The sequence below is a fragment of the Enoplosus armatus genome, chromosome 12, assembly GCF_043641665.1.
Source record: "Enoplosus armatus isolate fEnoArm2 chromosome 12, fEnoArm2.hap1, whole genome shotgun sequence".
Classification (NCBI taxonomy): domain Eukaryota; kingdom Metazoa; phylum Chordata; class Actinopteri; order Centrarchiformes; family Enoplosidae; genus Enoplosus; species Enoplosus armatus.
In genome coordinates, this window is record NC_092191.1 from 8,169,271 (window position 1) to 8,183,818 (window position 14,548).

Sequence of the window (14,548 nt, forward strand, 5' to 3'; positions counted from 1 at the left end):
GAAGTGTGTTATATTTGTGATGTAAATTTTGTATAATATACACTATTTTTAATCTGTAGTACAGCAAAAATTGGTTAATATAAAACGTAGGAACTATTATTGATTATACCATTGGGGTAATCGAGTAGATTTCGCAGTAGGACCTAAACAGTGACAGATGGCGTGATAGCAACGTATGGAGAAATGAGAAAAGTTTAAATTTTTCCGGCGCATTGAAATCTCTCCGGACTACATTCAAATAATATCTCAGAATTAAAAAGACGACAAGGTAAGGTTGACTGACACGTTCAAGAGATTGTCCTGAATGTCAGTAGTAATACAGTGTTAGCAGTTAGCTGTTACCTAGTTAGTTTACTGGGCCTTTAACTAATGCTTATTACTTCACTCTTACTTTCTAGTTGAATCTACAGACAGATCACTAATCCCACCCTACATATAATTATGTATGTCACTTTTGCCGGCTGTCTTTTTATCAGGTCTTTCAAAAAACTACTACAATGGACGCGCTGCAGAGGAGAGTGGTTCAGGAGGACGTGGTGCAGTACAAACTCTTCTTGATCCCGCCAGACGGTTCAACTTCACAACAGTCTGAGGAACATCTCACACACCTGGCAGAGGAGATTTTGGCAAAGGTTGCCCCACTCCTGATACAATACATCTGGCAGCATCAGCCATTCAACCTCAAGTATCATCCTGAGAAAGGTATATTGTCAACACCTCAGAGTTGAATTGATTTAAATATTGATATACTTTGTTGATATATTGATATACTTTGGTTTTTCTTGGTAATGTTACCCACACTAAAGACTGATATGTGTTCTCTTTATTGACAGGAGATGTCCCCGCTCACATTGGAGGTAGCACTCAGTTTGGGGACAATGTGGAGGACGAGTGGTTTATTGTTTACCTCCTGCAGCAAATCACAGAGGCTTTCCCAGAGCTTGTAGCCAGGTGAGATAACGTGCTTTGAATGATTAGATTGCCATATTAAAGTGCTTAAACATGGATCATTTTCAGTTGTTTGTCCTTTGTTTCTCTGCTTCTAACTTCCTTTTCATGATTGTGTGTGTAGAGTTGAGGACAATGACGGGGAGTTTCTTCTGATTGAAGCAGCAGATTATCTTCCCAAATGGCTGAATCCAGACACCAGTGAAAACAGGGTGAGTCGACCAGATGAGTCGACAGATTCGATGATGGTTTTTGTAATGGTTCATCATGGTCTTTTGTTGTCTTTATCACATTTTCCGTTGATATGTCTGTTTAAAGGACCATACTAGTATATACCATACTAGTTTACATGTCTTATGCCTTTAAATACAAATCATGTATACTACATTTTACTGCTGTACCCATACATTTGACCACTGATATCACATCCACCAAGCAGCCATTGGTTTCAGTTAATTAAGTTTGTTTTACTTCTCTCATTTGACATTTCACTGAATCTTCTCTCAAATAATCTCACTTACTATTGTGTAGTTTCAACTCTCTGCTAGTTGATGTTCACACTTTTGGTGGAATAAACCAATGGCAGCCTGGAAAAAACAGATCAATCTAAAACCTTTTGGTATGATTTGGAAATGCATGGTTAATGTAAAGTAACGCATTCATGGGCAATTGAACAAACACTGGTATTGCCCTTTTTAAATATATTCCTGTAATTGTCTGTATTTACTGTAAGTGTACGCCTTCATTGCTCCACTCATTCTCTTTTGCAGGTCTTCTTCTATAGGGGAGAGCTAAATATTCTGCCCTGTCCCTCCAAATCCAGTCCAGTGGGGGTCTCAAAAGATGTGGTACCAAGCATGGCACAAGCTCTAGCACTGCTCTCCAGCCACCCTGAGGCCTGTAAGGCAAGCCCCAAGATTTGTTCAGCCCTGAGGAAGCGACTGGAGGGGTGAGAGCTCACAAGATATCCGTCTGGTATCCACAAATACTGTAAATGTGTCAAAAATTAAAGAAGCATATCAATCTGTACTTTCCCCTTAGGTACCCAGAGAAGATTAAAACTGCCCTCCATCGTGCCCACTGCTTCATACCTGCAGGTATTGCCTCGGTGTTAGCACAACGTCCAGACCTGGTCGCCCCTGCTGTGTCAGCGTTCTACCTGCGGGATCCTGTAGATCTGCAGGCGTGTCGAAGCTTCAAGACCTTCCCTCCTGATACACGAGTCCTCACCTCAGTAAACACACTTAAAGATTCATGCGGTCTAGGCAAAGAGAAGAGGATGACCTCTTTTTTTAAAGGAAAAAATGCTATGCTGTGTTTATAAATGTGTTTATTTGTGCACAATGCTGTAATCACTGTTTGTGTTTTAGTTATCCATTAGTGTGTTTCAGCTTTTGTGAAATGTCTTCAGAACGGTTATGCAAACCTTGTGCTTCTATATATATTTCCAGGTGACATTCACGCGTTGCCTGTACGCCCAGCTGCAGCAGCAGCAGTTCACCCCAGATCGGAGGAGCGGCTTCACCCTGCCTCCTCGCTCTCATCCCGAGTACAAAGCCCACGAGCTTGGCATGAAACTGGTGAGCCATTTCCCCTTCACTCTGATCTGTTTTTAGATGATTAAAATTATGCTTTTGTTATGTATTTGGTAGGATGGCCTGTAATGAGGGGTTTGTAGGGTTATAATTGATTATATGTCTTCCTCTGTGTGTGTGTGTGTGTGTGTGTGTGTGTGTGTGTGTGTCCCACTCCCAGGCCCATGGCTTTGAGATCCTGTGCTCTAAGTGTAGGCTGCCATCATCAGAGCCTGATGCCCCCGTCAGTTGTAACCCTCAGTGGAAAGGCTTCATGGACAGTCTGAAAAGGAACAGCTACTTCCGGGTTAGTGAAACATTTTGAATGGTGAGGTCAGGAGGAAAGGTAGCTACTTAGCCACACCTGAAATATTAAGGTAGACATAAAAGCGGACACTGTTAAAGATGCTATATACTTGGCATTTCTCTACTGTAGAAAAGTTAAAGCTTTTGGATTTTATTATTGTCAAATGCAGGGTGAACTGGAAGGTTCGACCCGTTACAGAGAACTGACGAGATCTGCAGAAAACTTCTTCCGACAGTCTGTTGCCTCAGCATCGAGGTGAGGACTTGAGTGGCTCTGCTTGCGTGTGAACGTGACTGACACTGTGTGAATATGTCTGCATATGACATCCAAGTGTATGTGTCTGAATGTACCTGTATTGTGTGTGTCGTCTCAGTGCTTTGTCCCCGGGGGAGGAAGTTCTCCAGCTGCTGCACAGCTGCAATCCATTCAACTTGGAGGAGCTGAAGAAACAAGAGTCACAGCTCCCCCAAGAGGACAGTGAGTGAAAATCTGTCTTTTGACATTTGCAGGCTTGAAAGGCATTTGTAAAAAGAAGAAAGAGCATGTTTTCAGATATAGTCACCTTGAATTTGTCTCACTTACACTTGGGTCAAATGGTGAACAGTCTTGACAGCAGAAATAAAGTATCAAAATGTCTGAACAGAGAAACTTAGAAACCTTTCCTGCAGCATCATTTATGAGAAATGCTTGGGTGTACATTGCTAGTAGTTCCTGTACAAAGGAAAGGTTTGACATTTCAAAATGGCAGCATGATCTATCATACCGTCTGCGGTCAAACAGTAATGGAGATTGTAATCCTTACTTGAGATTAGAGGCATTACCCCTCTCTTATGCGTAATCTACTCAATTCAACATGGTCGACCTTTACTTATATCATAATGGTGGGTAAAATCTGCCTGCGGAGATATACTTTTTACTATTTTACTTACTTACTGTAAAGTAAGTACTGCAAAGCTTATATGACCTTGTAGAAAGTAAACATTGCCTTTGTCTGTCTCTGCCACCTGGGATTTTCTGCTTTCTGCCAATTCTTTTCAGTTTCTGTCCTTTTGGTATGCATCCTACATTCTCTACCCTGTGTCTCTTTCAACCATTTCCCATAATTACTTTTTCTTTGTGTCTTTCTCCAGGTGACAGCTGGCTGGATATCACAGCTCAGGATTTGGAGCGTATGTTGCAGGAGAGGAGTGGGGGGAGAGCTGATGTTGGCAGCCAAAACTCCAGTTCCACCAAACAGACACAGCATGTCGGGGGTGTAAATGAGAGGAGAAAAGAGACGGAGGATGGCAAGGGGGAAGAGGAGGCCGGGTACAGCCTGGTAGCAGTCAGTCAGGGGATGAAGAATTTCCTGAACGCCATGTCGTCACATGAGGGTGCTGAACTGCCCTGGTGAGATTGACTGTGGCCGGTACATTTATACATACATACATTTATTGGGACGATATTAAGCCAAAATAATCAAAGGCACATTTAGGATCATTTGTGTATTTATTTTCCATAAGATGATAAAATGTAATGAACAGAAAGACACACTCACACACATGTTGGTGAACAGTAAATCTGACCACGGTATAAATTCAGATTTTAATGTGCAGTTGGATGTAACGCATTCAGTCTTTCAGTTCACGTCATTTTCCTTTATATTCCAGGAGCAGTTCAATTCAGCCTTTTAGTTTTGACCCTGACTCCATGGCCAACGCACTGGACAGACTACTAGGTATGTAGATGATATGGATGATGTGGAACAGTAAAAATGATGAGCAGAAACGTGCCACTTCTTCTCATTACTGAATCTGCCTTTTAATTTGTATAGGAAGCAAAGAAGAAGAGCTAGATTCAGATGATCTAGGTGATGATGATGACGATGAAGAAGAAGATGATGAGGAGGAAGAGAAAGAAGAGGGGTCGTCTGGTCACACAGAGATGAACGGGACAGAAACTTTGGACAGTCTCAGAGGATACATGGACCAAATGGATCAGGAGCTGATGAGCACTAATATGGGACAAAGCTTCAATCTGACGGTAAATTATGATTGTGATTACAGCCTCTACATATCCCCATATGCCTCCCTCTGCCTCAACCTCAACACATTATTAATTTAACTTAACATAGGTGAAATAATGCACATATATCATCCTGAATCTAGTTATGGAATAATTAGTTTTACTGTATTTGTCCTTCCTGCAGAATTACAATAAGGCAGGCTTGGTCAATGGCTCCCCTCATCCCTCGGCCACTGACGGCCTCCCGGCGTATGGAGGGGTGGAGGAGACAGAGGAGGAGATCCAGCCTCTCGACGTCGACCTCAATCTGGTCACAAACCTGCTGGAGTCCCTCAGCTGCCAGGCCGGACTGGCCGGACCTGCTTCTAACCTGCTGCAGAGTCTGGGTATACACCTGCCACCCAACTCTGATCCCTCATAAAGGACAAGAAGTAGACTCAGATAGTGAATGAAGAAATATTTGGCAGACTCAAACCATAGACTGTATGTATGTATGTTTATATACAGTCTCTGGCTCAAACACACAGCAAAGACCAGCATCTACAGCTGGAGAGGCTCCCCTTAAAGCTGCTAGCAGAATGCCTTCATTACACTGACAAAACTTCTGTTTGCAAAGCACTTAGCATTTATCATAAACAAACATGGTTTTGTCTACATTCAGTGCTTCTCACCGAACCTTACTGTGTCCACTGTAAAACTGTATTCTTAAGAGTGAAAAACTGCATTTCTTACATCATAAAACATTAGAAAAAATATTTTGGAATGTGTTAAAACCTGCATGGTTTGTAGTTTTTAATAAAGGAAAGAAGATACACTTAAGATAATATTGATTAAAAATATGCTTAACACACCAAAATAACGTAATACAATTATTTTACAGGATTTTTTTCCAAGTGGACAATTTCCTGTTTGGTCCATATTAGTGTGCGAATTGTGGTATAAATAAAATTGTGGTATAAATTTATAAAATTACAAAATCTGCATTTATCTTCAGTTTTGGTTGCAGTGTAAGTACAGATTTCTTTGTCTGTGTTGCCATGAATCTTTATGTCAAGTTTTTTTTCCATGTTCCTTAATCCTATATAATATTTAGTTTAAAAATAATTTGGTTTCACTAAGTGAACTCTGTTTGTGTTCACAGTAAGATTCAACAGCAAGTTATGACGTACCATTTTGAGGATTTTTAATACATACTGCTTTGTGTAATGTTGGATTGTGTGAACTGTTGGTGTTTTTCGACAGCACTTCAATTCAATTGTTAGAAACAGAATAAATATTTTTGGAAATAAAGTCTTATTTCAGTGTCATTTCAGTTTATTAAATAAACAGATCAGGTAGTTCAACATTATTATCACATTTGTTTAAGCTTGTGAAATAGTAAATCTATTGATTTTAAATACATTCAAAAAGCAAATTTAATAACAAAAGCACATTCTTAAATTAAGACATAATTTAGCTTCTCATAATAACTTAAAGTAGACTCAAAGAAATTGGTACATTGGTATTTCTCCTCAGTTTTTCATGAATATACATGTTTTGCTTGGTACTACTGTATCTGTGTAAAAGAAAACTAGTACTGTTTGACTCATGCTGTTGATTTGTCTCATTGTCTCCCATTAAGGCTGCGCACGGTCTGTCGATCATTGTTTTTTAAAAGTACAGAATGTTCCAGCTGGAACAGGCTGATCTTTGATTTGTCTTCAGATGTTTTGTTTATATTACCGTCCTGTACAATTGGTCCTCAATTGTTTCACTCCTCTGACATTGTCACATCCTGGCAAATATTTTACAGCAAAAGTACTCAAAGTTCTTACACAGTGTCCTCAACAGCAGAAGCGACAAAAAGATACATGAATATGATAAAAAAAAAAAAACTGGTCTTTTTGACCCAGCGGTAAATAATTTATTATTATACTTATTATTATACATTTGTAATATGCTATCATGGTTAGCATGTTGCTTCTTTCTGTATTTAATCTCAGCTGACCACATAATGTAAGAGAGAGTGCCTCAGTAGCACAGGTCATGTTACTGTCAACAGAAGAAAGAATTAGGACTTGTAAACTACAAAAGCTGGAAGAAGGGCTGTACCACCTGCCTTGCTGAGTGCAGCAGTGCAGCAGCAAGCGGTGAGACGCACAGAGCCGATATACCGACCAGGAAGTTCAGTAGCATCCCCAGCAGGAGAATAGCGAGCAGGTAGCCATGGAAGAGCAGGCTGTGCCAGCTGCCCCGACTCAACACCTGCCAGGGACTGTCCGGGTGCAGCAGCCACAGGAGGCCCAGCACCCAGCACTGATTGACCAGCTGGGTATAGTAGATGTCAAAAATGGAGGCTTGGGCATCAGGGGAGTGGCGGCGCTCAGCCTCAGATACTTTAGCCAGCCAAGTCAGAGAAAGACTGTGGAGGATTAAAGCCAGAGGTGCATACAAGTACTCCAGAGGCTCAACACCTGCCACACCCTGGGAGGCTACAGAGAGAGAGGAAGTGGGTTAGAGGTCAATTTGAACCAACCGGCCTCTACCCCCAAACAACCAACCATCTCCAAGTACTCCAATCTACTCTTTTACCTGTGATGACAAAAGATGTCCCACTCAGGAAGGAAATCAGAACAGAGGAGTGGATAGATGATGGGGATGCCAGCTTCAAACTAAAGCCCACAGTTACTATGGGCAGCAGAGGCAGGGTGAGGGGGTAGAGGCCGGAGTACGAGCTGCTAACCTTGGCCCACATGGCCAGCACAGCATGGACGCTGTCACAGATGGCAGGGACCAGCACCCTCTCACCCAGGGACCTGGAGTAGTGCTTCAGAGGCACCAGATCCAGGACATGGAGGAGATTTAAGACCAGGAGAGTGACCAGAACCTGGAAAAGATAATGGCAATATTAAGAGTTACAATATATTTAAAAGTAAAATAGTTGTACGGATGTGAGGCAGCTGATCTGACGCTAGATGAGACTACACCAGTTGCTACAACTCATGTGGGTGAGTGTTAAGCGTAGCAACATCTGTATCTCTTAATGAAACTAAGATTTCTCTAGAGCCCCTAGAACCACCACAACTTGTATAAAACACGTACAACTTGTATAAAAAGTCTTTCATAGCAAGGCTGTTGCTTTATTACATTTTTGACATTGGTATTAAATTCCTGACTGGCATGCAAATGATGTAAATTAATAATGTGTTGAATCTGTGCCTGCTCATCTATTTTGCTGAGATACTTACATTTTCCAGCTGTTATGTGTGTCATATTTAAAACGCCCTGCCACAAACCTACCCTTTTATGCCCCCCCCCCCCAAGGTCAACCTGTACACTTACACTGTGTCGTTCACAGTTCATTCATTCAAAGTTACAACCTTTGGACGGGGTCACATTTATATCTCAGCCATTTGGTTAAACATCCATCACGCACAAGTGTGTGTCAACACTAAACCCCTTCTGTCACTCCACCCCCTCCAGCACTACCACATGCCCTGTCCTTCAAACTATCACACACACACACACACACAACAAATAGAAATTCATTGTACAGGTAGTTAACTGCACCAATGATTAACAACAATCCAGTAAAATAATCAAACATTTAAAGAATTGTTAATAAGCCTGCTTTGTTTTATTATCATTATTAGTATTACTTCTTTAAATTAATTTTTTATCATAAATGTACATACAGTATGTGTGAGTTTTTAAAAATAAATATGGTACTTTAATATCAATGTACCAGTTGTTGTATGGTGTTTGCCTACGTTTAGGCAGCGATGAATTGTAATCGCAGTATGAGCAAATACCTGCTGTGAGAACACACAGTGCTCTGTGTAAACTAAACAGCAGGTAAACCATAGTGTGCAGTGTTGTCACTCCTTTCCACAATTAATACATTTCACAGGTGCTGGTGGGACGCAAACAATGATTCCATAATTGATTGATTTATTCGGATTAAAGCATGAATTATTCCTTGGAAACAAGCCTAGCAGCAGGCACCAACCTGGGCGAAGCAGAGAGCCACTGCATACGGGTAGTGGTACTGAGGGATGAAGATGCCGGCCACAAAGTTTCGGAGTTTGTCAGCCAGGCCGTATATTACCGCGACTGCCAGGCAGAGGGTGGGAACCAGGGGCTTCAGTGCATGATTAGATGAAAGAGCCTTTGTCGCTGAGGCACACCATCCCCTCCACCACCACCCTGAGCTGCACAAAGGAACAGACATGAATCACATGATCACAATGACATTTATGTGTTTGTATAACTTTCCACTTCATGCAGCTGATGGTGAGAATAGTATTCTATTAAATATGTTTAAACAACAAAGTCCAGTTTTAAAAGGCCATGAACCATATTGAGACTGAATTTCTTCCAAAGAAAAAAACAGCTTGTCCTTTACCTAATGTTTCACCCATTTTTTCTGTGCGTAATGTTTCCTAATGCTCACCAAACCCACTGATAACCACTTATACACATAACACATAACAGGTTTACATATGTGCTGTCATAAATCTAACACCAACACACTGTATATACGCATGAAGTTTGGCTGTAAACACAGTTGGCTTGGCTTGGATTTTCCTGGTTCCCTGAATAACAGAAACAATATATAATTTGTAAAAGCCAGTAGGATTACCTTTTACTTAAAAGACATGCTGTCATTCTGTGCAGAGGTTGCTGCTGGGAGAGCAGAGATCTGCCTGTTAAGACGTATACGCCTATGGTAAAAGTTGACATCAGATAAGCCATACTTATAACAAGTATATCCACAGCATTAATAAGAAATACATCTATTTACTGGGAAAAAAACAACAACACATATTTAGATATATTCTAAATTGTGCACCTTTTTCGGATAAAAGGAGGAAAACATGAAAGAAACAGCGCAAGAGAAACTTTACTCACCATCTGAAATTCCTCATGACGCCATATTTCATCTTTAAACTCCACTCATTCTCTCTGCGTGGCTATCAATGCCACCCACTCCCACTACTACCAATAATAACGACACCTTTATGATAATATTAGTAACTGACTTGACAAACCTGCCCTACCACTCTGCTGAATGAGCCGCTCTGTTATCCTGCTCTCTGCTGCGGACATTCACCTCATTTGTTTTCTCACTCTGTCCAGATGGACTTTGGTCCTGCTCTGTTTGTCCTCCTATAATTGAAGATGCAATCCAGGGGGACAGTTATTAAAAGTCTGTTTCTCTGAAGATTCTCAGAAACGGGACACAATCCATGGAATCCATTAAGATCTCTGTTTGATGACACATTTTATTACTCATAATGGAAAGTGTTTCAGCCTCATAAGAGGAATTTGGCCGACTATGTTACCTGTATTCATATATCCTCGGCTCTGTTTCTTTTCTGGCTTTGACACCTGTTTGTGACATTTCACATTCCTGACAGTCCTTCCCCAGCTTTACGTTCACTACCCCACCTCCATCTGGATCCCATCAGCCACATGGCTGCATGAGTGAGGGTCTGCTTAAGCAAACAGACTCATCAGACTGAAAGCATGGAGGCCTGTGCACTCTGGAGCTCAGACAAACATGGTAGCAGGGTGCATGGGGGGGCCTCTGATTGATCCAGATTACAAAAGGCTTTCTGTCATGGCTCTGGGTGTTATTTAGGCTGGCTGAGAGACAGCAACAATAAAATGGAGCATGGTGACTGATCATATGTGTGCATATACTGCATGTAAGCACACTAATATGTTTGATGTGTGTACACACACATATGTGGAAATATGTGTACATACTTGTGTGTACACTGATATGAGTGATATCTGTGCACTGATATGTGTGTGTACATATTCTTCACTGACCTTTCACAAAGTGTACACCAGGTTGTTAGTAATAAATTCACTCGGGTGCACAACAGGGGGCAGTCTTACTCTGTTTTGATGTTGGTGGACACACAACCTTCTCCTCTCACAAATCTTTGGACATGTTTGTAGGAATAACAAGGATCAAGAAAATATAATGAGACAGCAGATATTTTTCCTCAATCGTTCCTTATACCAAAATTTTTAAGTACTGTATTTAAACACAGTTTTGAAGTACTTATACTTTACTTGAGTATTTCCATTTTTGCTACTAACTCCTGTACATATTTTCTACTCCATTACATTTATTTCATAGCTGGGGTTACTTGCTACTTTGCAGATTAAAGGATCGTTTCCCCCTTTTTTTTAAGTGTACCTTAATAATACACTCACATGCCCAGATGTTCATTGAAAGAGTTTTTGGTCGCTGTGATTGTTCCTCCTGTCCATGCTGAAAACTGAACAACAAAAAAAGTAGACAGCGCCACTGTGGCACCATCTTGATAACCTGGCACGAAAAAAAGATATTCCTTTGATTTGCATAACTGACTGCTGAAGCCGCAATATAGCTTTGAATTTTAGAATGCATTTTCCTCTCTCCACTGCCCTACACATACATTTTATTTCCATATACCTCCTCTAGTGTGCTTATGTTGCTTGTTTTTGTGATTTATATGTGACTTGGCTGCTGCAACACTGACATTTCCTATGAAATTAATAAAGTAGCCTACTCTAGCTATTATATCCATACACGTCAAATGCACGATCTGTACTAGTGGCAGTAGCAATAGTAGAAAATATATTGTCTTTATGGGGAAATGTGGGCTGCAGTGTGGCACATCTGACACTTCATAAAATAAAGTAGAAACTAAAATTACTTCTATTTCAGTCAAAAGTTGAAATAGAAATAACTAAAACAGAAAAAGATCACCAGAAAATTGATTTTTTTTTTAAAACGACGACAACACGAGGTATGCATTGTGTACTCCATGTAGCTGGAGCAGTATAATAAACCAGACCAGCTGCACTGAGTTTAATTAAGTTTGTTTATGACTATATGTATAAAAAGCCTGTTGACTCACAGGCTGGAGTCAAGAACCTACATCCAAGAAGAGGTAAAATCTATAAACAGACAGTTGACTGTGGATGATGGGAAGTCAGACATATGGTTGTTTTGTAATACAGACATTTTTGTCTTATAGTAAATAGTGCCATGCTATGTGTACTTTTATGTATCCTTCCTTCTTTCTTTCTCTTATCTAAATACTAAGCCCTAATCTTTGAATGGTTTTAAGAGAAGCTTGAAACCTCGTCCTGACAAGATTACCGTGTACACTGCAACTATCAGGAGTTAATTTGAGTGAAGTAGGACCGCTATCCAGGTCTCTCCTCCATCACCTGTCACAGCCAGCTACCATGTGGCCCTCTAGAGCACTTAACCGTTACTGTGTTTCCCAGACCACCAGCTGAATTAAGGGCAAGGCTGAAGCAGTGCTAAGTAAGAATCACAGCCACAACACATAGTGCATAGTGGGTTTTTTCAAATCCTTTTACCTCTTTATGTCCTGTTGTTTTTCAAAGTTTTTAAAATGATGTCTTTGTTTCTTGGTGTGTAGCATGTTCTTCTAATGAAGGGCTTCTGGGAACAACTTACGCATCAGCCAAATGACTTCAACGAGATGGGCGTAGTACTGTCCAGGTAAAGATGTCTGCTGTTTTTTTTGCTTGTTAAAATCTAAAACTGTGCATTGGTGAATCATCCTAAATTGGTTTGGTGTTTGGTCTCCTATAACATTGCTGTATTGCTGTCTTGAGACTGCACCTCTCTGTGTGTATGTGTCTCTGTGTTCGTGTCAGAGTGAATAACAGTTGTAGAGTGGCCTCCAGAGAGCCTGTCAACACATCCCAAGCAGTGAGCAGCATCTGTGACAGAGAGGTCAATAGTTCCGACAGTGGCCATTCCTCCATCATACCTATTGGGAACAAAGGTAATGGGTGTATTTTTACTTCTAACTCTCTCTGCCTTTACACACAAAAAATGTTTTTTATGTATGCACACACAACTACACACATGCAGACACACTGTACTCTTTGTATTTCTTCTGGCTGCAAGCAGTGTGTGAGCCAGAGGAGGTGCTAGTTCCTGCTCTTCCAGAAACGGCTTGTGTAGAGCGAGGCTATATCACCCCACAGCAAGTTTACAACCTCCTGAACGCAGAGGAAGGCCAGCCCGCCTTGTATGATCCTTACTATATTCTCCTCCTGGACTGTCGCAGTGCAGAGAGGTGAGTGGTGCACGGATACACCGGTGCTCCTCAGATGCAGAAGCTCTGCCGTGTATATACTTTACTGTATAGTAATAAAGGCAGCAGCTTTACAGTGAAATGCACTCCAACAACAGCACAAAAGTTATCAGCTTTGAAGCAATACTGTTACACTGGCTAACATGTTCCTTTATTAAGATGAAGAAGGCCGCTTCTGAAAATAGACCCCAGCAAATGCACTATTGTGTGTATTGTGTGGTAGGTACAAGGAGAGCCACTTGGTGACGGCGCGGGCTGCTGTAACGGTGATCCACCCTGAGCTGGGCTGTCTAATCAGCTGTATACAGCTGCAGAAGTATTCTATAATACTGCTGTATGCAGAAGAAGGATGCAGCCCAGGTCAGCAATCCACATTCAGCCTTGAGGATACACACAAATAAACTTATGTACTATCACAAATAGACATTCGCACATGCAGAAGAACCTATTGGACAACATGAGTTATCTCTACTCCGGCATAACCATATGTTTAGCTATGCTAGCTAGCTATATCCCATCATCCTCAGTTGTACTTTGTTCTAATTAGCAAATGTTAGCTGTCTGATTGGACTGATTTCTTCTCACTGTTTGTGTTCTGTCACTGTAATTATTTCTAAGTGCTTATTTCAGTGGGCAGTGTGAAGGCATGGGCAGACTACCCAGACCTCCAGCGCTGTTTCTTCCAGCTCAGTGATTTGGGAATGGACCCTGTCATCCTGTTGGGGGGATTCTCAGCCTTCCATGCCCTCTACCCTTTCCTCTGCACACCACGTATGGTCCTGCTGGAACCTGAGCGGCACACCCTCACCATCTACCCCTCCGAGATCCTGGAAGGAGCTCTCTACCAAGGCTCTGCCTCCCATGGCTCTGACTACCGCATCATCAAGAATCTACACATCACACATGTGGTCAATGCCACTGCCAACTGCCCTGATGCTTTCCCCAACACGCTGTGCTACCTGAGGCTGCGTCTGAGCGATGATGCCCAGCAGGACCTGGTGGAGGCACTGCCTCTGGCGTCCAGGTTCATCAACACGGCGCTGAAGGCTGAGCCTGCCGGCCGCGTCCTGGTCCACTGTAGTCTGGGCAGGAGTCGCAGCTCAGCACTAACGCTGGCCTTCCTCATGGAGCATCGGCGCTGGTCACTGCTTCATGCCCTGCGGTGGCTGAAGGAGAGGAGGGCGTGCACGGCACCCAACGTGAACTTCCTGCGTCAGCTGCTGACCTATGAGGAGCAGCTGTTTGGGAGCAGACTCACCTCCCTGGAAGACATCCGCCGATGACTGGAGAAAGAATGGGAAGAAGATATGCTGTGTGTTTATTTCCACAATTCACATTGTGTCAAATAAGCTGAGACTGAACAAACAGAGGTGGATATTGCCCTGCAAGAATGACTCAAAGACTGAATAGGAGTATTTCCCCCACACGTTTAACATTAACCTTCAGCCCACACAGTGTTTCTTGTGCTATGCCTCAATAACAACAGTAATCATACAGATGTTAAGATCATTTTATGACCTCTGCATGACTCAGTATAATATATTCCCAGTGTTTACATTTTGCTTGGAGATAGTTGATAGAGCATATACATTAAT

General features: G+C 41.8%; 2 protein-coding genes across 2 annotated transcripts; both read left to right on the top strand.

Moving 5' to 3' along the window:
* The first annotated feature begins 159 nt into the window (after positions 1–159).
* ecd (ecdysoneless homolog (Drosophila)) lies at positions 160–6,096 on the top strand. Its single transcript, XM_070916163.1, has 14 exons — positions 160–268; positions 477–702; positions 834–951; positions 1,073–1,160; positions 1,719–1,897; positions 1,990–2,182; positions 2,400–2,528; positions 2,704–2,829; positions 2,999–3,084; positions 3,203–3,306; positions 3,960–4,218; positions 4,479–4,546; positions 4,643–4,851; positions 5,018–6,096. The coding sequence occupies exons 2-14, from the start codon at positions 498–500 to the stop codon at positions 5,252–5,254; spliced, it is 2,001 nt and encodes a 666-aa protein (XP_070772264.1). The 5' UTR covers positions 160–268; positions 477–497; the 3' UTR covers positions 5,255–6,096.
* Positions 6,097–12,278: 6,182 nt separating this feature from the next.
* LOC139293839 (serine/threonine/tyrosine-interacting-like protein 1) lies at positions 12,279–14,236 on the top strand. The gene is made up of 5 exons (XM_070915442.1): positions 12,279–12,349; positions 12,508–12,638; positions 12,767–12,935; positions 13,177–13,313; positions 13,584–14,236. The coding sequence occupies exons 1-5, from the start codon at positions 12,279–12,281 to the stop codon at positions 14,234–14,236; spliced, it is 1,161 nt and encodes a 386-aa protein (XP_070771543.1).
* Positions 14,237–14,548: the final 312 nt, after the last annotated feature.

Excerpts from the sequence above, each read along its gene's own strand:
- ecd (XM_070916163.1), top strand. The coding sequence starts at position 498 with ATGGACGCGCTGCAGAGGAGAGTGGTTCAGGAGGACGTGGTGCAGTAC. Across the intron at positions 952-1,072 it reads TTCCCAGAGCTTGTAGCCAG|AGTTGAGGACAATGACGGGG; the intron begins GTGAGATAACGT and ends TTGTGTGTGTAG. Across the intron at positions 3,085-3,202 it reads TCTGTTGCCTCAGCATCGAG|TGCTTTGTCCCCGGGGGAGG; the intron begins GTGAGGACTTGA and ends GTGTCGTCTCAG.
- LOC139293839 (XM_070915442.1), top strand. The coding sequence starts at position 12,279 with ATGAAGGGCTTCTGGGAACAACTTACGCATCAGCCAAATGACTTCAAC. Across the intron at positions 12,639-12,766 it reads CATACCTATTGGGAACAAAG|TGTGTGAGCCAGAGGAGGTG; the intron begins GTAATGGGTGTA and ends GGCTGCAAGCAG. Across the intron at positions 12,936-13,176 it reads GACTGTCGCAGTGCAGAGAG|GTACAAGGAGAGCCACTTGG; the intron begins GTGAGTGGTGCA and ends ATTGTGTGGTAG.